Genomic DNA, 22,956 nt, shown 5'->3' with positions numbered 1-22,956 from the left:
CACTTTCATATCCACGAAATATTTCATCACTATTTTGGTGTTCACATAAAAAATTATGTAATACAACGCACACAACTACTATAGAAGGTATTTTTGTAAAAGATAAAAGTTTGATGTAAAATTTTAATTTTCAAAAGATCCCAAATAATGAGATTTGGCCCAAATACTAGAAAAAACTAGTATTTAAAAATTTGAAATATTTGCCAAATAATAACAAATTATATGGACAAACACTATTTGCCAAATTTTTTTCCAAATATTATTTGGGAAATCTATGGCCAAACGGACCCTAAATGTAACATCATTAGTCAAATGTTCACATGCGTAACTCCAAATATTACGGTAGTACTCATTATCACCCCTCTTATAATAATATAGAATAAAATATATCTCTCATTTAGAGTTTAATGTGTTTAAACAAGAGACATACATATTGACACGCACACACCGGACCAATAATAATCTTATTAATGAGTAGATGTATACATTTCACGAGTAAGTAAGTGCAGCTTTTAATTTATAAGGAGAGTATTTGTGTTGAATGAAGGAGTATGTTTTTAGCATAAATCTTTAAAGTAAATGTTACATATGTGATTGAGCAATTACTGGATGAATCAGAAATCAATTAGAAAGTTTATTGGTAAATTGTATATCAATCTTTGTACTCCGGAGCTAAGTTTACTAGCTATTAGCATCAACACACCGGAGCCGGTGAATTGGCATGGTACCTGTAAGTTGGGTATATTATTGGACTTCACCACCTTGATTCTCCTATCGTGTCTTACTCACCTACACATGTCATCTCTTAATTTTCTTACTACACTTTGCCTACCACATAAATTATCATCTAAAAGGACCTCTGATCCCATAAAATTCACTATTTTGGTACTCACGGATGGAAAACGGGTTAGCAATAAAACAATGAATAAACCAAAATTCTATTTTTGTACTACCAACTTAAATCTTGAATTGGATTTATCATGCATCAAATTAAAAGACCAGGTACCTCTTTCTTACTACACTCTAGCATCATCCAATGCAAAAAGTAAGTTTAATTAGGTCCATTCCGTGAGTAACCTTTATTGGGATAAGCTCCAACACTTTCTCTCTGTAACTCTTATAAAATAAAATAATACTAATAGTCAAAATTTCCCAATAAATGCACACATTATTAGCTTTTTCTTTATCTCACCATTTTAACACTTAACCAATAGCCCCTCTCTCTCTCTGTATTAAATGACCTCCACAGGCCAGCAGGCAGCGCATTAATTTCCTCTTCTTCTTCCCAATGTAAATCTCCCCCAACCATTAATGTCACTGACCCCATCTCCCGCGCGCCTCCTCGGTCACCGTCCGCCATAATTATCATCAATCGGACGGTTGTTTCCCAAAAAATCACCTGTTCATCGATCTTCACCGTCTGTGATACCTGTCCGGTGACAGTAAGGCTTCTGGATCACCGCTCCTTAGACGGCTAGATGAGAATACACCACCACCACCCGACGCCGATGTTCTCATGAACATTGGACTTGCGAATGATTTGCTTCTTCGTGACGAACTTCCACCTCCGCCGGTACTGTATCTCGCGCTTGATTCCGATAAAGGAAAAAATCCACCTCTGGTCCGCCGGAAGAAGGGTGATTTCATTCCTCTGTAATAGCGGGAGGAGAATACTCTTGGTTTTGTTAAAGAGCTGAAAGGTGAAGGCCTCTTGCTCCAGAAGCTACCTGATCCTACTGCTCTGCGGTACCGCCATGGTGAAGCTGTTGCTGGTTCGAGCATTAATCTCTCTGATCCCAAATTCCTCTCGAATCCGAAGGAGTAAGAACGTTTTAGCAAAATATCACGTCTGTTAAATCTCTCCTCTGATTGGATGTTCCTCCTTGGCGACGGTTCTTGTGTGATCTCTGACACCGTCGTTGTATCGGATTCTGGCTGAATTTCATCCAAAGGCTCTAGAATTGTGCTTTCCAACAGCATGTCATCGAAGCTCGGGCGAATCCTTGCTGCCATCAACGGAGTAAACGGCGACTCTGGGCGGAATATTCCAGCGCGACACAAAGGGCAATTCGCGTGTGATTTGAGCCATATATCAATACAGTCCACATGAAAGGCATGCGAACAAACCGGAAGCGTACGCATATAGTCGTTCTCTTCGAACTCCAGTAAACAAACCGCACAATCATGAACACCGCCTTTTCGAGTGTAGACAGAAAGAGGAATCGTTTTGATCACTGAATCATCCAATCCATAAGGAGATAAGACATGGAAAGCATCAGTAGGATCAAACGGATAAGGAGGCGACTCAATATCACCGGCAGATGACGACGGAACGTAACGTCGGCGACGGCGGCGCCACAGTCTATAACGGCCGTGTAAACGGAGCAGATGGCGAGAGAGTAGCCGCGAGTAAGTAATGATAACGAAAGCGGTAGCAATAATAACAACCATCGCAATCAAAGGAGGGCTGAAATCAACCGGTAACTTAGCCGGCGGTGGAGTAGTTGATAAATCTGATGCTGACGTGGACGTTGATGAGGTGGTTGCAGGTTGAAATGTCGACGAATGATTCAATGAAGGTGAAGGAGCTTTCTGAGAATTATTTAGGTGTGGCGGCATCGGTGAAGGAGCAGGAGCTATATGATGGCGGTGGTGGATCATGATGATGAGATGCAGGGGGCAATTAACGAAAGGTGGAATTGGTGCTTTTATTTCCTACTCCCTTTATGAGGGGGGTTTGGTTAATGGGGGGAATGTGTTGGTGTAAATGTTTAGTGCGTTTTTTTTGTTTGGGGATTTTGACTAGCGAAAGAGAGAGAGGGAGGGTGATATTTTTTGTGGTGCGTTGCGTCACTATTACTACGAACTTACAATAAGTTTGTGGAGGAACGACTCATCACCATTACTGAATTTTATGTGTAGGGTGGTCCTACAGTTTTTGCTGATGTGGCGACATGTAATTGGATGTGTCGACAGTCGAGGGATTTTGTGCTAATAATAAATTTGAGATTAGTCCACAAGAAAAAGTTTTTTTTTTTCTTTTTGAAGTGAGAGCACATCACAAACAGAGAGAAGACTCGAAGACTGAAGTATGCTTAGCTGTTTATTTATGGGGCATGATAAATCTTCTTCTTTTTGTGGTCAAAGCATGATAATCTTTCTCGTCATTTTAAGTCGGGCCATATAAGCTACGATAACACAATAAAAGATTCTAAAGATTTTAATCAAATTGAAGTTTCAGAATATGTTTGGTGAAAACACAAATCAAATTTACAAAATCATACGAAACTATTACAATAAAGTAAAGTATGAAATATATTGAGATCAACAATATAAACTTAGAGATGTACAATTTACATATGACGTGGAACAAAGAAATGTGAGAATAAGGGTGGTGATGAAATGATAAGTATTCTTTCATCCTTAATAAGAAGTTTTGGGTTCGAGTCCTATTGGGCATGAAGTCGTCTTTGTTAGAGCACAAATTCAAATTCAATCAGGTTTCAATATGAATATCAGACAATAAAGGAAAAAAAAAGTGGGAATAAAAAATATGAATGATGTGAATGGAAGTTCAGACCATAAGTTCGTGATTTTTTATTTAGTTTTATTATCTTAACTTAGATTTTTAAAAAAAATTATATATATCCAAAAATTACAAACCTTTTAAGATGGAATTCCCTTAAAAGCAATCCATTTAGACATACAATTGACTCATGGAAACTGGAGTCCACAATGATTTGTTGTGGATTCTCTATTTTGTTTAATTTTATTTTTTAGAAAATAGAAAAAGAGAAGAAATGACAACAATTAGATCCATACGTACAATCGACAAGTGCATGTGGATTTTGAGAATATTTTTGACTGGAAAAGTGCAAAATAACGCTAATATCACCAACTTGTCAACTACGAGTGTACCATCGGCTATAAAGCAGAATGAACTAGATTTGGACAATTAAAATTCACCAACTTAATAAATGAAAAGATCATTGATTTGGCTAATTAAAATGAGCCGGATCAAAATGGCTAGATGATTATTTTCTTGTAACTTAGTATTTAGTAGTAAACATAACTAATATTTTTTAAATTTTAACCAATAAAAATAATTGAAGTAGTAATTGTGGGATCATCAACCCACCTAAACTTGGATCATTTGTCTTTTTACGCTCATGTTGCCACCCATATGTATAACTTATTCAAATTTTCTTATTTGATTCGATCAATCAATCGAAAAATATGAGAATTTATCTAAATAATTCAAGAGTCATCTCATTTTTTTTTATTCGCTACTATATTCAGCTTGAAGTATAGATATAATTGATTATTTTACGATACATAGTTTGATAAGTCAAAAAATGTAATTACCAGCTAGGGCTCTAATCATTTCCAGCAGTTCTAATTTCAAAAAATAATTTAATTTAAAAATAAAGTTCACCTAATAACAAAAAAGAACCCAAAAACAAAACAAGACCCGGTCCAAGTCTCCCCTAAAGGCTGATGGGCCTGAGGCCCAGGAACGATTACCATTAAAGACGACCCAAGTCCCATTTTCGGCAGAAAAAGCCTAAAACCCTCACCGAAACAGTAGGAAGCTAGGGTTTTAGATTGTTCAATCTCAAATCTCAAAAGTTTGGATTTAGCGAAGAAGCAAAAATGTTTCCAGGAATGTTCATGCGTAAACCTGACAAGGCAGCTGCTTTGAAGCAGTTGAAGACCCACGTCGTCCTGTTCGGTACTTGGGTCGCAGTGATTCGAGTCGCCCCATACATCCTCCACTATTTCTCCGATCAGAAAGAAGAACTCAGCCTGGAATTCTAGATTACAGCTTCGTTTTGCTCTTCTTTCTTCCCAGGTAAACTTTTCTTGATTATCCAATTTTCGACTTCATAGTTGAGTGCTTTCTTATGCATTTGTCTCCCGATACATGATCAAGTGCATTGTATCATTGTGATTATTATTTAAGTGTCTGTATATATAGTTCTTGATTAGATATAAGAAAAGGGTTACGGTAGTACAAAAATGGTGAAACTTTGAGGAATCCTTTGGAATAGAGGTGTAATTGATTAATGTATTAATACCTTAAGCATTTGTATTTGGCTCAGCTCATTTTTATTAGTGATCATGTTATGGGGCTGAGTTGAGCTATACGAGCTTGATCTTGTTTGACTTTTGGACTCTTAAGTAGAGTTCTTTTTCTGGTTAATCGGGTCTTCAAGCTTTCCAGTTTGGCAACAGTGAATTTCAGTTGCCATCCGAATTAGAGTCAAGGAAAGATCAAAGAAGAAGAATTTAATGTCTGTGCTAGTTAATACTGGTGGCTGGATTCCACTGCAACATATATGTTATGATAAGAATCAGTTCAAGACCTGTGCAGAAGTGAAGGAGCCTGAAGGTTTTGATGGGCAACTATGTCAATGTAGATGTTTCGGAAATGAGAGGAAAAGAGAGGGACTGTTGAAATAAATATCACCTTGTCACAGAAGTTGACGTTGCTAAATTTGCATTGTGTTCTTGAACTGATGAAGAATTTAATGTTTGCTAGTCAATAGTGGTGGCTAGATTCTGGTGCAACCGTTCACATCTGTTATGATAATTAGTTCTTAACCTATGCAAAGGTCAAGAAGCCTGAGAAAGTTTTGATGGGCAACCATGTCATTGTAGATGTTTCAGGAAACAGGACTGTTGAAATAAATTCCATTTCAGGACAGATTTTTTTTTTTTTTTGCATCAACGAACTACATAGTTCAAACATGTTCATAACTTCCTGTATGATCCAACTTGGGAAAACATTCATACAAGAGATTTTCTTCAACAAAGAGATAGAATCTAGCCAAACTATCAGCTATTGTGTTCAAACATCTAGGGATATAAAGAGATTCGACATGATGTTGCATCAATGAACTACGTAGTTCAAACATATTCATAGCTTTCTGTATGATCCAACTTGGGAAAACATTCTCAGAAGAGATTTCCTTCAACAAAGCGATAGAGAATCTAGCTAAACTATCGGCTAATGTGTTCAAACATCTAGGGATATGAAGAAACTCGACATGATTCAACATGCATGAATGCTTTCAAATGTCTTCTCATATCACATCTATCTACCATGAAGTAACCACTCGTTTCAGAAGCATATCAACAACTCATTTAGAGGCACATCACTCTCTTCCAACCTTTACTGATAGCACATTTAAGAGCTTTCCTAATAGCATTCACTTCAATAGTCCCGACTTCCCAACATATTGGATTGGGGATCCATGGGCATGCAGCAATTTCCCAAGGCTATCCAAAGCCGCCATACTGATACTTGCCCTCCTATCATCATTTTGCAATCCTCGTGACAAAAGTTGATGTTGCTAAATGTGTAATATGTTCTTGAAAGAAAGAAGCATTTAGTGTATGCTAGTTTGCTTTCTTAGAAGATTTCAAGATTGTGATAGAATCTGATCATGCAATAGTGTCGAAGAGTGGGTTATTCGTAGAAAGGAGGATAACATTCTGATGACATGTTTAAGTTGTGTATTGATGCAACAAAAGTTACCTCTATTTATATTGTTGAGTTTGATTCTCTTTAATCGCATTAGACATCTAAATTTAATTTCATTAAATTATGTCCAAAAAATGATTATATTGCTTGCAATAGTAAACATGTAGAATAATGTAAAATATGCATACACATGAAAATGACTAAGAAACCTTTTTGAAAAGTTGAAAGAGTTGTGAAATACTAGATTTAATACATAATGATAAATGTGAATTATAAGGAGAATTAACTCGAGGTGGTAAAAGATATTTTATTACTAAGCTAGACAAACTCCTTGACACATTTAGTCATTTGGATATAAAGAACTTTAATAATCCTTGTGACTTTAGTGTTAAGTTGATTGAAAATACTAGCATAAATGTGGCATAACTAGAATATACAAGTGTCATAGGTAATATGATGTATGCCTACCCTTCGGGGTGGCCCAGTGGTTTGGACTTGGGACTTCCATGTTAGAGGTCTCAAGTTCGAAACCCCTTGCCAGCGAAAGCAAGGGGTTTGCCTTCTGGCTCGAGCTTGTCGTACTAGGCTTGCCTAATGCGGGTTACCTCTCCTATGTGGTTTGTGAGCTATTGCATAGGAGCGAGAGTTTTACCCTGTGCGCACCCAAAGGGTAGTAGCTGTGGGTTGGTCTTGTCATAAAAAAAAGATGTATGCCATGGTTTTCCAACTGTGTTGGAAGGCTATGTATGAGCAAGTTGGATTAATAGTGTTAATTAAAACAAATCCACTCTAGGGGGTGGTGCCATTAGTTGAGCATCCGAGAAACAAACTTGTATTTTCCATTCTACAATGAAATATGAATTTATTTCATTAGTAGTTGCGGCAAAAGAAGGGGAATGGCTGAGGAACATGTTATTACCTATTAGACATAAGTTGTGGCCACAACTTATGTCAGCCATTTCCATATTTTGCCACAGTGAGACTACGATGTGTGTAGCTCACAATAAGATTTATAATGGGAAATCAAGACACATAAACGTAAGACATGATTTATATAAGAGAATTAATAAGTAATGGAATTAATTTTATATTGTATGTGAGATTTAGTGTATATGGCCTATCCACTTACAAAAGCAATAACTAGAGTACAAATACATCGTGAAGGTATGAGACTAAAATCTTTAAACTAAAAGCACAAGTAATGGGAACTCAACTATGAGTAAGTATACACTATAGCAATACAAGTTCAATGGGTACTAACAAGTTACTATGCATTGTTAAAACATTGATTTGATCTTCCTTAGAGATCCTGATTCCCGAGTATTGCATATTGCTATGTTAGGAGTTAAAGAGTTGTTAAATGCCTATCATAACAAGGGTACAATGACAAACTCTATAATGCAAACTGTTACGAGGATAGGTTGGTTTAATTTTTAATGAAATTAGCAAGTGTAAAGTAACACGGACAATGTCTAGTTTCACCTATATGAGTATTCAAGTGTGATGTCTGTTACTAGTGGGAGGTAGTCGATACCCTATGGAATTAGTAGAGGTGCACGCAAGTTGACTCGAACACCATGGTATAAAAAAAGTATTGAAGTGGTGTGTCACCTTAAACAAGATCTAGAGAGTTGGTCTTGTAAATATTCATGAAGTTAGAATTAGTAGCACGTGGCCGTCTTAGTGCTAAAGTAAGTCATGGTTTGTTTTAGTCGCTATTATAACGTCATATGTGTGATACTTTCAATTTGACATAATGAATTGTGGTTAATTATCAACGTCATCAAACTTTAAAGTATTTACACTAATAGAAAAATCAAATCTATTTAAGATACCCATATTATGGGAAACATTACAAACTAGTCGGGGATTGTTGGAATAGTTTGTACATATAGAAACTTTCCCACATCGATGGCAAAAGGAGGAGTGAGAAGGTTCAAGTACTTTGGCCCTTTATGTTTACTTGAATGTGTGAGTCCACCAAATGTCCTTGTATTTGTAAATAAATATTATATATCTAATGACTTGGGCACGGGCCTGTGCCGAACCTTCAAGTAAAAGACTTTATTTTCGTGTTTATTTTTCTATTACAGGTTTAATTTATTTGAAACTTAAATTTTGAATTTATATTTAAGTTATAGCTGAAACATCATTTAGATAAAAGAAATCTTTTCAGAATGGTCTTCTTCTATAAATTACATTACTGTGAAAGTGATTGAAGGTTTTGCAGTAACATTTTGGCTGTGAGGATTCCTGAAGGAACTTGTCTGTATCCCTCAAAAGAATATGCCTCAAAATTTTCGGTCTTCTTTTTTTCCCCTAACAATTATGTTGTGCAATATTTTCTGGAGCCGTTCACACTCTGTGGGTTCTTAATCAATTTATCAAACTACATATTGTATTACTTGGCACTTATGTGCATAAAGCTAGTGTTATCGTATAAACTCATTGATTTATGCTTTTGTGTTTTCCTTGTGCAGCTTCTCTCGAGGAATGGAAGATGAGAAGGAACGGAGCAAACATTTATTTCTTGTCCTTTCATTACCATATATGTCCCTATTTTGAAATTTGTTGACATGTAATTTGGTTATGATCCTAGTTGTTTGAGATAAAACTTACAGTTCAAGTGATACATTTTATCAACTTGTTTTGTTTATGTAGAGGCGTGTTGCTTAATTGTTCAAATGCAACCTCGCTAAAATGCTTGAATGTGCTATGCTCTCTTTCATGGGAGAAACCCAGGTCACACAAGTTTCTTCTTGTGTAGAAGAAGTAAATGTGATAAAAAAGAATTGCCAATTTCATCTTCCTTATGTGTACATTGTTGGATTTGTGAAAGGCGGACCAAGTGCCTGGTGCAAAGATCTCTATTAACCCATCCAGAAATCTGCAGCAAAGATGTTTAAATGGCTGGTAATATGTACAAAATTTTCAGGTAACAGTAATTGTCAGAAGAGGAACCAGAAATTGCCGCACATACAAATGTTCTTGTAGATTTGTCATGCCTGAAAGGTTGATGCAGATCTTTAAATACGTGATATCATCTGGGCACGGTACTAATACTTTGAATCGGCAGGATGTTAGAAACAAATATTACTGACAAGGTAACTATGAACTACTCTGGTCAAATTGGAGACTCTCCGGTTGGACTTGGCAAGTGTCTTTTTAGTTGGTCTTTGTGCATTTTGGTCATTTGCTTTGCCACCTACTTTGTGAATGGGACAATTGTTAGCACTAATTTGATTCGCACTTTAGTTTGACCACCCATTTTGTGTCCAGTTCATGTTGGATACTCGAAACTTAAAAAAACAAACTCCAAATAATTTATAGCCGTCTCCCAAAGCTAAAAAAGTAAAAGGAGAGGTAATATGCAAATCCTACCTTGAAAAGCATTTTGAACAACTTCTCTACTTCAAACACGTTGGTTGAATACAAAGATTTGGTATCACACGATGAACTTGGGAAAAAGAAAAAGTAGTTGCTATTGTCTTTGTTGTGATCAGTTAAGAGGGTTGTAGATCATATTGTTTTTTCTAATAATAGCACAATATCATGGATGATGAAGTACCAGGAGCTGTTGGGACAAGTGCTAGTTTTGCTTTGAGATTTGGGCAGACCATCTTCTCTGCTGCTTCTCTTTTGTTCATGTCTTTAGGAGTTGAGTTCCACAACTATACTGCCTTCTGGTAATTTCTTAGTACACTCTTTGTTTTATTTTTATTTTTAAACATAATAATCTCCAAATATTTAGGAAGTTCCCGTTGCTTATTCAACTCGAATTATACACAAAAAATCACTTGTTGATATATTTTGTTGCACAGCTTTTTAGTAACAATCATGGGTTTGGTCATCCCGTGGAGCATTACACTGGCACTGATTAACATATACTCTGTTTTGATTCGTTGCCCCATTCGTCACCCCGGAATTCTTCTCTTCATTGTTTTTGGAGATTGGGTATATCTTCTTTCTTTCTTTCTCTAAAAAAGAAAACAGAACATGTTTTGCAGAGGGCTGATGAAACAGAACATGTTTTACAGGCATTATCATTCCTGACATTAGCAGCAGCAAGTTCAATAGCTGGTATTGTTGATGTTTTGCAGAGGGCAGATGAAACATTTTGTGCTGCTGGATTATGCAGTAGATATCAGATATCTGCTGGATTAGCTTTCTTGTCATGGTTCCTTTCCATGGCTTCATCTCTTTCCAATCTTTGGTTTCTTTCTTCTCTCACAAGATGAGATCATCAATTTTCAACTTATGGTTTTAGTAGTTGTATGTAAATATTGGAGGAACTATTTGTTTTCCTGCCAAATCTTGTTTGACTGAAACTAGGATCCGGTAAGGAGAAGGGGAAAGAATAGCATGAAATGAGATAGGTGGGGGAAAATTTCCAATAGCGAATTACTTGACTCAATGGATGGAGGTAAACCCCTCGTTAACTTCCAACTCAAGTGTGATGAGTCACAAATAGAGATATGTTGTTAAATTACATTCATGAAAAGAAACTGTCCTATTTCCATTTTTAGTCCATTTGAAGAAGAATGTATTCATTTTTTCTCTTTAAATTTCCAACTTTCTGAATGACATTATATACGACCACAAGATGAAAAAGAATATTGGTACATTTGACATACATTTTTCATAGACTATTGGATTGCTACAATGAATTAGTATGGGCTGAATTAGAAAATTGGGCTCTCACTCTCTTTTAAAGATGTTATACCAAAATTTGGGATATTTGCAAGGCTTCCTAGAAAGAAGAGCAGGCCCAATGTATTGGATAACTTTACAACCTTGTGAAATCCATGAAAACTTGCAAGAACTAACCTAAATAGCGGTTCATCCAACTACTTAAAACAAAAATAGCTCGCAACAATATATGTATAACTATGTATAATTTTCTCTTAATATATATATTTGAAAAAGTAAATTATGAATCCGACCTATTATTTGTGTAAAAGATCCAAAAAAATAAAATAAACAGCACTCTCAGGTGCTTCATCAAGAAAAAAGAAGAATGGAATTAGATGCAATTTGGCTTTTATTCTGGCAAGTACAATACTCAATATCACTTACACTCAAATATTCCATAGGTCTCTAATCTTTGTACTAAAAAGAGCAAAGAGAAACAAAGGTTGAAAAAAAAAGTGAACAAAAGAAAACAAAATTGAACAAAGTGAAATAACTATCTTAACATTATGAGACAGACACAAGTAAACTGATCCCTTAAACTTTCCAACATCTATTAGTCTTGACCATAATTAGGACATGATTCTTTATATCATATTTTTCTTTTTTCTTTGGTGTAGCCATTCAATATTCGAAATTTACGACAAAGTGCGGTGCTATAAATTTATCACAGTTTAGTTGAATCCAATAACTTTGGCCTAGATCTAGTAAAATGATTTTCTAAAATTTATAATTCAAAAACTTAAAATTCCAACTCTGCCTTTAACACCATGCAGGGTTACTAAGGGAGAAAGTGATCCTTACTAGGAGTTTTGCCTCATTTAAAGTTCAAACGCAAAATCTTTGATCAAGGATGGACAACGAATGAATTCATTCATCATTTTTTGGTTTATTTAGTTTGTTTTTTCTTTTCTTTTCAAAGGGAATACAAAAAGATGTCATATCAAAATTAAGTTGGAAGAAAATTAAAGTTGCTTAAAGAAATGATAATGCTTTATGGTACTATAATTTAGCATCTTGAAGAAGAAAAACAAAGTGTTGAAGTTAATATTCCGTGTAAGCTTAACAACTTTGAACGCATTTTCAAAGGTAAGCAATATCAAGAATCATTTTCTCTTTTTACTGTTCCAATTCTATATATTTACTTAGTCAATTGGAAAAAAGGATAACATTATTAATAAAAATATATATTAATAGTTGGATTAAGAAGAATAATACCAAGCTAGGAATTTGTTCCTTCGTGTCATCAATTAAATAGAACCAGATGTTATTCCTCCTCTAATATATATCCCATATATTTGTGCTGTGTCATATCCTTTTCTAGTTGAAGAAAAAAAAATCTATGTGTGAGGTGAAATATTTGGAAGATAAACTTTCGGATTATTAATGACAGATTCAGAATTTGAACATATCCAACTCGTTCTACAATATTTTTCCGTATAAGTATCAGGGTTCAATTTTGAAATTTTGAGTTCTATCGAATTCACAAGTGTATAATTGGATCCACGTCTATTTTTTTGTTTTAGCTAATTAAACTACTTATGAATTATTTCACGTCAGACTTTATTGTATACTATGGAAAATTGAACATATTGTAAAGATCTTTAATTTCACAAGCGGTTATATTATTTCAACTATATGAATTTCTTCCCAATGTTTCTAAATTCAAGAATTTAGCATAAGGTTTCTTAGCCATATCCACTTTCAAAGGTGCCAAATTCTTATTCTTCTAGACTAGATATTCCTTAAATTTTCATTACATCTCATGATTCTCCTAAGAAATTAATTATCTTGTAATTGTTTGCGTAAATCTATAGTCCTCATAAGATATAGAAGTATTTTTTGTCTCTGAATTTTATATTCAATTATAAAGGTTCTTTAATCTCATAAGACAACAGATATTGAAATTATCGATCTTATCTCATTACAAGTTCAAAAGAATATATATATATATATATATATCACGTATATTTTGAATATTCAAGTGCTAATTTAAAATTTTGACACGAAAAATTATCCGATTGATTTTTTTCGAAATTCAAAATATAATTAAGAAAATTGTACTAAATTGTATTCCTCATTTGTCTTAGAGGATCCAAGACACGTTAATCACATTCTCTTGCTAATAAATTGACATTTATAAGATTTTTTGAACTTTCTAGTGGCCCCAATATCGAAAACCTTGCTTGTAACTAAGGTATTTTATTTTCCTTAATTTTGGGGGTTTTAAGGGATAAGTTGATTACAATATACACAAACACACATATGTCTTGATTTTTAGCAATATCAGAATATTAGCTGACTAATCATTTAAAGCAAAAAATCCTTTTTTTTTTTTAATCTCTTCTTTGGGTGGGGTATGGAACTCATATATGCCTTATGTCTCTCTTCTTCAGTTCTTGTTGATGTTTAAAAAGATTCTTCTACTAGACTCATAATTTTGCAACTGTCATTATCCACCAATAAGCATAATTCCATCTTTCTATTTGCTTCAAGTACAAGCCACTCTTAGCTCCAATACATAAAGTTAAAGGGTTCAAGTAACATCATACATTGTCCGCATAAAACATCAGGTCATTCAAAAGATATCTACAAATAAACTTTCTTAGAGCACTATATTTGTAATCTTGAAAATAAATTAGATTACCAGATACAAGTAAAAATGACTTGAAAAAATAAAAATACCTTATACAGATAATAACGATATATATAACTTAAACTTAATCTGATCAAAATTTAATAGTAGAGTCCAAGAATCATCTTTATATAATGACCACTTAGAATTCTTTTCTTTTGCTAGCTAGCCACCCAAAAACTTTCTAACATGAAGTACAATGAGATAGCTCATTTTAGCCACCCTCAACACAAGCTAAGATATGAATACTCAGAATTTCCATTCAAATGTGATGGTTGTAAAGAAGTAGGCATAGGGTCACGTTACAAATGCACAATTTGTGACTATGATTTACATATGCATTGTGCAATTCCTTCACCTTCAATTACACATCCATTTTACACAAAATGTTCTTTCCAATTCCTCTCTCGTCCCCCGGGTAACGTACCGCGCTACTGCAACGCTTGTGAGAAGGACATAACTGGATTTATGTACCATTGTAGGTCTTGTGGATTTGATCTTCATCCATGTTGTGCTAAGCTTCCTATGGTGCTTGATGATGGAGATGTTAAGCTTTACTTATTTAGAAAGGTACGTAAATATTATTGGTGATGGACATATTAACATAATCTTTTTTATGATATATTTGTTAATTTAGAAAATAGCCACTTTTCTGTCAAGTAATTGAAAGTAAATAATCATTGTCCTTAAGTTTCAATTACTATCAACAATTCGAAGTGCCTTTCTTGCGTATCCTTGATAAATCAGTGTTTATATATAGATGTAGGAGGATCCGTTTGGAAAGTAAGAAGCCCCGAGGTTCAATCGTATAGAAATTGAAATTTAAGGACAATGCCTATTTTTCAAGGACATAGCAAAAGTGATCAATCCACGATATTTTGTGCACAATACTCGTATAAAAAATGACAAGATGACACTTTAATTTGTTTTGTGTTTATATTTGGGGGAGAAATAGAATTCTCTGTTTCCTAATAAAAATTCAGTTTTGCATTTTAGCCCTGCTTTAGTTTTTCTGTTAGAGATATATAATTATAATAATAGATTTACTGTCCAGATTTATTTTCTAAGTAATCAGTTCAAAATTTAGTAAGTTTAAAGTGACATAAATTATTAATTTAATAACTTTTATAATTAAAAAAGAAAACTCATTTTCTCTGCTTCTCGAGAAATAATTGGGTTATTTTTTTTTTTTCAAAACTATGTTCAATTTCATCTGTTTCATATGCTTAACTAATTTGAATACATATCGAATTTTTTTATTTTTGAGTAAAACATTTTCTATGAAGGACGATTTCAATTTTCAGAGACTTGCCCTACCATTCTTTATCATCCACATGGTCTTTCTAATAAACTTACCAAACTCATCCTTTTCGATTTGAATTATGATATACTCATTCTAAATTCACTAATTTAAATCTTGAATTCGACTTTAACAGGTAAGTGCAACATGCCATAGGTGTGGAAGGAAAGGGAGAAACAGAAGCTGGAGTTACAGATCTACATGCAAGAAATACAATTTACACGTGGCATGTGTCAAAGAGATGCTTGTGGATAGTTGGCATGAGCTCTATTTTGGTCATGGAGATCATAATTATAACAATAATACTTATAATAATACTAATTATAGAAAATTGGAAAATAGGATCCCAAGTCTAAAAGGTACACTTCAAACTCATCATAAAAAAAGCAAAGGCAAAGCCCAAAAATGTTGTGAAATGGCTGGTTTAGCTTTGCAGTTTATTATATCTGCAGTTCTTGGAGACCCTACAACTCTTATTGCTGGGGTGGTTGGTTCATTAATGTCAAAATAATAATGTAAATTAATTAAACCAAACTAAATTGAGGTTTTAATATATGGTCAAGATTGGAGATCGACTTGATTATGGACCTAATTAAGTTGGACTAATAATAGTTATCACGTGGAAAAAAAATGGTGGATTGTTAGAATTGGGGATGTTGAACCACTAATGTAGAAATTTAATGTATTAATCATTATACATGCATATGTTTTAACGTTATTTCTATTTCTAGAAAATGTACTACTTTTCTATGCATATATTACTACTTATTTCCATTCCTTTTTGAACCGCAATGACTACGAAATAGAATTTCAAATAAGGAGATTAAAAAAAATGTTTAAATAATGTAATTATTAATAAAGCCTATGACATAAAGTTTATTTTGAATCCTCATCGCCACTATATGAAAAAATTTCTTACATAAGTTTCAACGATTAATATTAAACAATTTAATCAACTTTATATGGATATGGTTGTTAAAACTTCTCAGACCGAATGTTTATATATACCACACAAATGAATATAAGGTATGTGTTTATACATATAATTCTATCACCTAACCATAATTAATTAATACATATATTCACTACATTAAACAGCTTAATTGAATTTGAAACCTAACTTAACAGTGGAATCTTGACCTAAAAGCAGCATCAATAAACAAGAAATATGGTCCAACTCTTCTCGAAATTGGAGCCCAATACTCTGTGTGTGTGTGTTAGATCCAATTTGAATGATTGAAAATGACCAAACGTAGCTGAAGAAATTTCCTTTCTCCTTTTTCTCCATTTATATATACTCCCATAAAAATAAATAATTTATATCCTGAAAGTGTTACTCCTTCCGTTTATTTACATTTGTCATGTTACCCTTTAAGGGAATTGATTAATTTTTTAAGCTAAATAGAATTAGGTTAATTTAATAGATTAACTTTAGATGTAGAAAATATTATAAGTTGCAATTGTTTTCATACTAATATGATTAAGAAAATATATTTTAAAGTGTTAATCAAAGTTTATATCGTTTGACTTAAAATATGTGACAGGTTAAAGTTAACGAAGAGCATATATATAAGTAAAAAGATAATTGTCATTAATATTATTAATGCAAAATATTGTAGAAGTAAAAACTAAGCTTTTAATATTATATTTAGGATACACTGTCAAAATAAACTCTTTACAAGAAAAGGGAGAAGTGGAGAATCATAATTAGAAAAAAATATAAATTCCATTACTACCAAATTTAGCTCAATAATCACTAAATGGCTGATTTGTAGTACTGGTAACTTTCCTTAAAAAACATATTTTTAAAAAGAAATAGCCGTTAATAATTTTAATTTCATTTCATTTAAATACACTCCTCTTTAATCTTTATTCGATTATTATGCAATTAAAGATCTTTGCTTAAATCTTCTTCTTCACAAAGAAAAGATTCACAAAATCTTTCTACAATAATAATAATAATGAGTTCCACACGTTGTGCAGCTTGCAAACAATTAAGAAGAAAATGTCCTTCAGATTGTATACTTTTACCATATTTTCCTCCAAATAATCCTCAAAGATTTTCTTATGTTCATAGAATCTATGGTGCTAGCAATGTTGGAAAAATGCTCCAGGTATAAGTTATTATATTACTCCGAATATTTATTTAACTATATATTAATTCCAACAATCATTTTATGACAAGTAACAAAAGAATCAAGAACTATAGAAAGAAGTAATGTTTTAACTTGTTTATTCATCTTTCCTACTTACAAGTTTGACTTATATTATAATTTATTATAGAAATTAAATTCTTTGTTTAATTAATTTCTTTAATTTTTTTTTTTGTATAAAATTGTAGCAAGTAGAAGAGCATCAACGAGGAGATGTAGCAGACTCATTGTATTATGAGGCATATTATAGAATTAAGGATCCTGTATATGGTTGTGTTGGAATTATTACTGTTTTACATGAAGAAATTTATCATGTACAATGCCAATTGGCTAAAGTACAAGCTCAAATTGACTTACTCTATCAAAATAGACTTTATACTTTCGATCCCTCATTTTACTAGTAGCTAGCTAGAACTTGTTATGTAGACTACTTTATTTGTAGCCTTGTGTTTATGGAAACTTACTCGGGCATTTCATGAATTCTTCCTTTTTAACATGGTATTTTAATTTTGCTTTAGACCCTGATTAATCGACATTCTTTCTATGTGTGGACATATAAAAGACTTGAATTTATTTTTTCTATTATATAAAGTTCTTTGACTTAGTAAAAATTGAAGTCTTGAATTTCAATAGACTGTGATTGCATTTTGCAACAATAACACCCTTTATGAGACACTAAGACTAAATTAATAATTAGTTCTATCATGAAAATAATGTTATACTAGTAGAAACTTATCGTCAAAAAAGTAAAAGGAAAAAGGAATGAAATTACAATAAAGAAAAAGTTTTATCAGTCAGCCAAGTCAAAAAGTTAGTGTCTGTGTGACCATCATATGAATTTCCAAACTCCTTATTTACATCCTTTTTAGTTTTGTTTCTTTATTCGAGGAAAGTTCCTTGTTTGATTCTATAGCAAATAAGGACTCGTTTGATCATAGATTTCTCAAGTAATATTTGAAGAAAAATTGATAAATAGTGTTTGTTCATATAATTTATTATTATTTGGCAAATATCTTAAATTCCCAAATACTAGTTTTTTCTTGTATTTGGGCCAAATCTCATTATTTGAGATTTTTTTAAAATTGAAATTTTACACCAAACTTTTATCTTTTACAAACACCCTCTATAGTAGTTATTTGCGTTGTATTACATAATTTTTTACGTGAACACCAAAGTAGTGATGAGATATTCAATGAATATATATGAAAGTGATTATATGGTTGTTGATTAAAAATGATGAACAATCGGCTCAAGTAACAAAGTCATGTGTTTTGTCTGCTTCACAATGTATGGAATGATGCTTGTTGCACTCACTCCGAACTATCACATTGCTCCAATGTCACGGACACTACTTGTTAGTTGTTGCAACGAAGATCCAATTGACTTGTAATACAAACTTATGGTTAGTTTTGATAGTTTTTTAAAACTTATGGGTATAAATCATTTTTTTAAAAGTGAAATATGTTTCCCAAATACTATGGCCAAACACAAGGTGCAATTTCACCTAAATAATATTTGCCAAGAATATTTGGAAATTTATGGCCAAACGCTAGCTTAATAAAGAGTCTGTTTGGATTGACTTAAAAGTAGATTATTTTTTAGTTTTTGAAATTATTTGATAAAGTTAAAAATAACGTAAAATTAGTTTAAAATGATTTAAAAAGTTAAAAATTAAAAATAGTTCTCTTCCTACTTTTAATTTTTTTACTTAAAAATCATTTAAGTTTTATTTTTTATTTTATTTTTACTTAAAAGTTATTTTTTTTAAAGTCAATCTAAACGGGCTTTAAATCAAAGGATACATCAATCTTTGACGAAAATAAATTAAAGAATATATTAATCTTTTGACGACATTATACGATGTAAATTTGAATTAGTTTGAATATGTAAGTCGATACTCTCACTATGAGGTGATAATTCAATCAATTAACTAAGCTAAATCTTTAATTAGTTAGATTCATGAATTGTTAGTTGTACATATATATTTCTATATCAAAGTCAATTTTATTCTAACACTAATAAATTAATAAAGCATATTCCAAATAATTAGGGCTTCTTTAAAAAAAAAAGTTCATCAAAAACACACACACTTCATCCCATATGAACATACATAGTTTTTTTTTCAACGAAATAAAAGAACCAATGAGACATTAAAGATTCTTGACGAAGAAAGGATAAATGGAAATTAAGAAAGACTCACAAATTAACTTAAAATGAATAAAAACATAGGTCAAAAAGGAGAAGCAAAACATCAATAATGGAATAAGTGATTGTGAACCAAACAAATACACACACCACATCCCCTTCAAGATGTATAATAATTTAAAGAAAAAGCCAATATAAAAGAAATGAAGAATTGTACATATGCATTATGTGGAAAAGGAAGCAACGACGATAGTGGAAAGTGTAAACATGTAGGAGACCACATAATGTTGCGTAGGATATAAAATGACATGTAAAATGAGTTTGTCAATTTGTTTAACTCTATACATATTTAAGAGTCTACTTCTACTGTTATGAAATTATGATATGAAATCATGAAATAAAGTTGAAGTTTTATTTGGAAATGCGATTTAAATTTTTTATGTTGTATGTTTTCTAAGAAACGTTAAAAATCAATAAGTTGTAAAACTATTAAAATTGTTCCAATTCTTTATACAATTTTATCAATTAATTAAGCACAAGTTTATAAAATCGCACAATACACTATCACAATGATATTATTAAAAAAATAATTTTTTTCATTGACAAACTTTGATTCAATGAAAAAATAAAATTAAACATAAGTTGTGGTGTACTACTCTTTAATATAATCCTCCCACATAGTACTGACAATCTTCTCACGTTGAATTGACATTTTTCGTTCAGGTAATTGAGAAGAAGAAGCAATTGCTAATTTGAGCCATTTGTTGGTCAATTTGATTGGTAAATATATTTGATAAAAATAATGAATTTGGTGAATATAATGGTAGAGTAGAAGTTGATTTGAAGTAACAATAAATTCTATGTTAGTGAAAATAATTATTATATGAGATATAAATGGTTTAAAAAGAAATGATATATGAATTATAAATTTTATTTACATATTAAATAAATGGTTAGTAGATAATAGATATATATGTGGGCTGTTTTTATAAAATATAAACTTGTGGGTCAATTTTTGTATTTGAAAAATCTCAAATCATAAGTTTTGAAAAATTTGGAATTTCATCTCATGATATGAAATCATGAGATGAAATCGCATATTCAAACGCTGATTTCATCTCTTGATTTCATATTGTAATTTTATACCGCATATCCAAACGCCTACTAAATAAGATAATTTTAAAAAGTTAAAAAAATATGTTTATGTGATATACCTAAATAAGAAGACAACAAAGAACTGAAGAAGAAATGAATAATTGTGCATATGCATTATGTGGAAAAGGAAGCAACGACGATAGTGGAAAGTGTAAATAAAAGAAGTCCATATCATATAATAAAATTATTGTACTGGTTGGATAAAAGAAAACAAAAGAAAAACACATATAGCTACCCCACACATCACCCACTAAACTCAAAATGATGTCCTATATATATAATGTTCTTCTAAAAAATAATAATATACGATTGCACAATATGTTTAACTACTTAAATATTCGTATCAAATATTTACGTCAAATAAGTATGATCTCCGATTTCTATATTAGCTAATAATCTGTTGACCTTTGACACACTCCTTTATAAGAAAATATATAGAAACAAAAAAAGGTGTTTTAACTAAATTATTCTTCATAGAAAATATGAGGAAAAAGGGACTTCTAGGGATATATAAATAAGTACAAATTTGAAACGATACAGTTAATAATTTGATTATGTTAAAGGATATTTATTTTGAATCAAGATAAAAAGGTTTAAAGGTAACTTATGAACTTGGGTAGTACAATTTATCATTATTAAATAATTTAATAAAGTAAAAAAACACTTGATTATAGTTAAGTTTTTATTTTTCTTTATTCACTATATTAAAAATATATTATATCTTTTAATTGTTTAGCCATATCTTGATTATTTTTTTTCGTTTTGTCCTTATATTAACTACTCATTCAAATTATTTTCAAGCCCATCAAAAACTATACACTACTCCTTAATATGCACTTTATTTATTATTTTTATGTCTGCAAAGTTCATTGGACAAGTAAAAGCAAATAAAAAATTTATCTTTCAATATATATTACTCCATATTTACTGATTGGATATAAATATTCATATGAATATACATTTATAATTTATGATACCGAAGTTATCGATGTATTTCGCTTTCGATGATCAATGGATCACTCACTATCTAAATTAAATTTTCGGAATTTCACGCGGTGAGTGTGAACCAAATTAAAATGTCTTTCAATTTATAAAACACGTACATAAAGGAATACTACAAGAAACGAATAAATTCTTGACGTTGATGTCCATTATTTATGGAAAAGCTTGTCTTTCGTATGGTTAAGTTTTGCTATTTTTCCTCTTTCAATTTGTTGACCAAAATTAAGGTTTTCAATAAATAACTTACACAAATTCCTCCCAAAAAAATTTCATATAAGGTTGTCTAAACACTCAAATAGGATTGTAATTTTAATTTGATGGACCATAGAAGATAAGTAAATTTCTTAGTAAATGACATTTAAACTTTCCCAAAAATTAAAATGATATTTTCACTTGGTCACCCACTCAATCTGATATCTGTATTAAGGTTGATTAAATTCGAATTCATGTCGAAAAGTCATATATCAAAGGATAAAGTATCTTTTATCAAAGACTATTTTATAATTAAAATTTCTAAATTAAAGTAAAAAAATAAGTACAACTCTGCCACAACCTTCGCTAACTATTTAGTAATCGTCTAATTAATGCTCATTTGTTTAAAAATACTCTTTAACTAATTAATTAATATTCTTCTAGATAATGTATAATTGGAAATCATAAGATCATATAATAGCTTCACATTTGCATGTTTGGGATTTCTGCTACCTAAAAAGTTCAATGCTCTATTAAAATATTATTATTTCTTTCTTTTTCAGTCATTAAATAATTGTTTGGAATTATAGCTTTTCGTTCCTCAATATTTTTATCAGAGACTTGCCAAATAAGTAAATTAATTAATCAGTACTACAGAGAAGTCAGTATTAAAAAATGTGGCCGGTGGATCTGTATTAATTACTATATTTTTTCACATCTTATATGTGTGTATTTATGTGTTTTGCTTTTGCATGTCTTCTTAGAAAACACTCCAACAATTTCATGTGTCAAATTACTCGAACTTAGTTAATTTAATTTAAAGTTTCAACTATTCTCTCTATTATTCCTATAAGTTAAATTATTTATACTCCATATTTTCCCATCACAATATTTCTTTTAATACTCCTCCGAGTCCATATTATTTATAATTCAAAACAAATATTTCTTATACATTAAGTTGTTTTCTTTTCGAATTTACTCTTATTTAATTAAATAGATGTTTACATAATCAGGAACACAAATAGAATACGTATTACTATCCCACTTATACATATTAGTTATCATATTTTTCTTTCAAAAGTTAGGTTAACTCATTTTAAGACTGAATTAGATTAGATCAACTCAATATGTTATATTTAAAATTTATTAAATATTCAATAAGCACAACAACTCATAAATTTTCTCATGTTAATTTGAT

At 31.5% G+C, this 22,956-nt stretch overlaps 5 protein-coding genes across 7 annotated transcripts in view; 4 read left to right on the top strand and 1 right to left on the bottom strand.

The window, feature by feature from the left end:
- The window catches only part of LOC125871945 (tyrosine--tRNA ligase 1, cytoplasmic-like), a 167,120-nt gene that overhangs the window by 51,473 nt on the left and 92,691 nt on the right, over positions 1 to 22,956 (top strand). Inside the window, exon 1 of one of the 3 annotated variants that reach the window (XM_049552675.1) lies at positions 17,306 to 17,315. The exons of the other annotated variants lie outside the window; for them this stretch is intronic. The gene's annotated coding sequence lies outside the window, so the exon portion shown is untranslated. Of the gene's footprint in view, positions 1 to 17,305; positions 17,316 to 22,956 lie in introns of those variants that run through there. 3 annotated transcript variants of the gene reach the window in all.
- Positions 888 to 3,118, bottom strand: LOC125871934 (RING-H2 finger protein ATL65). The gene has a single exon (XM_049552659.1). The coding sequence runs from the start codon at positions 2,659 to 2,661 to the stop codon at positions 1,414 to 1,416; it is 1,248 nt and encodes a 415-aa protein (XP_049408616.1). The 5' UTR covers positions 2,662 to 3,118; the 3' UTR covers positions 888 to 1,413.
- Positions 4,583 to 9,143, top strand: LOC125872108 (mitochondrial import receptor subunit TOM6 homolog). Its single transcript, XM_049552786.1, has 2 exons — positions 4,583 to 4,852; positions 8,968 to 9,143. The coding sequence occupies exon 1, from the start codon at positions 4,654 to 4,656 to the stop codon at positions 4,816 to 4,818; it is 165 nt and encodes a 54-aa protein (XP_049408743.1). The 5' UTR covers positions 4,583 to 4,653; the 3' UTR covers positions 4,819 to 4,852; positions 8,968 to 9,143.
- LOC125872097 (CASP-like protein 5C1) lies at positions 9,920 to 11,078 on the top strand. The gene is made up of 3 exons (XM_049552774.1): positions 9,920 to 10,173; positions 10,309 to 10,441; positions 10,525 to 11,078. The coding sequence occupies exons 1-3, from the start codon at positions 10,040 to 10,042 to the stop codon at positions 10,723 to 10,725; spliced, it is 468 nt and encodes a 155-aa protein (XP_049408731.1). The 5' UTR covers positions 9,920 to 10,039; the 3' UTR covers positions 10,726 to 11,078.
- On the top strand, positions 13,906 to 15,860 carry LOC125872062 (uncharacterized). The gene is made up of 2 exons (XM_049552734.1): positions 13,906 to 14,381; positions 15,248 to 15,860. The coding sequence occupies exons 1-2, from the start codon at positions 14,001 to 14,003 to the stop codon at positions 15,620 to 15,622; spliced, it is 756 nt and encodes a 251-aa protein (XP_049408691.1). The 5' UTR covers positions 13,906 to 14,000; the 3' UTR covers positions 15,623 to 15,860.

Source organism: Solanum stenotomum, chromosome 1 (genome assembly GCF_019186545.1).
Source record: "Solanum stenotomum isolate F172 chromosome 1, ASM1918654v1, whole genome shotgun sequence".
In the NCBI taxonomy this organism is placed as follows: Eukaryota; Viridiplantae; Streptophyta; class Magnoliopsida; order Solanales; family Solanaceae; genus Solanum; species Solanum stenotomum.
The sequence above is the reverse complement of the archived record's forward strand: the minus strand, read 5'-3'. Positions and strand labels throughout refer to the sequence as shown.

Excerpts from the sequence above, each read along its gene's own strand:
- LOC125871934 (XM_049552659.1), bottom strand. The coding sequence starts at position 2,661 with ATGATCCACCACCGCCATCATATAGCTCCTGCTCCTTCACCGATGCCG.
- LOC125872108 (XM_049552786.1), top strand. The coding sequence starts at position 4,654 with ATGTTTCCAGGAATGTTCATGCGTAAACCTGACAAGGCAGCTGCTTTG.
- LOC125872097 (XM_049552774.1), top strand. The coding sequence starts at position 10,040 with ATGGATGATGAAGTACCAGGAGCTGTTGGGACAAGTGCTAGTTTTGCT. Across the intron at positions 10,174-10,308 it reads CACAACTATACTGCCTTCTG|CTTTTTAGTAACAATCATGG; the intron begins GTAATTTCTTAG and ends TTTGTTGCACAG. Across the intron at positions 10,442-10,524 it reads TCATTGTTTTTGGAGATTGG|GCATTATCATTCCTGACATT; the intron begins GTATATCTTCTT and ends CATGTTTTACAG.
- LOC125872062 (XM_049552734.1), top strand. The coding sequence starts at position 14,001 with ATGAAGTACAATGAGATAGCTCATTTTAGCCACCCTCAACACAAGCTA. Across the intron at positions 14,382-15,247 it reads AGCTTTACTTATTTAGAAAG|GTAAGTGCAACATGCCATAG; the intron begins GTACGTAAATAT and ends CGACTTTAACAG.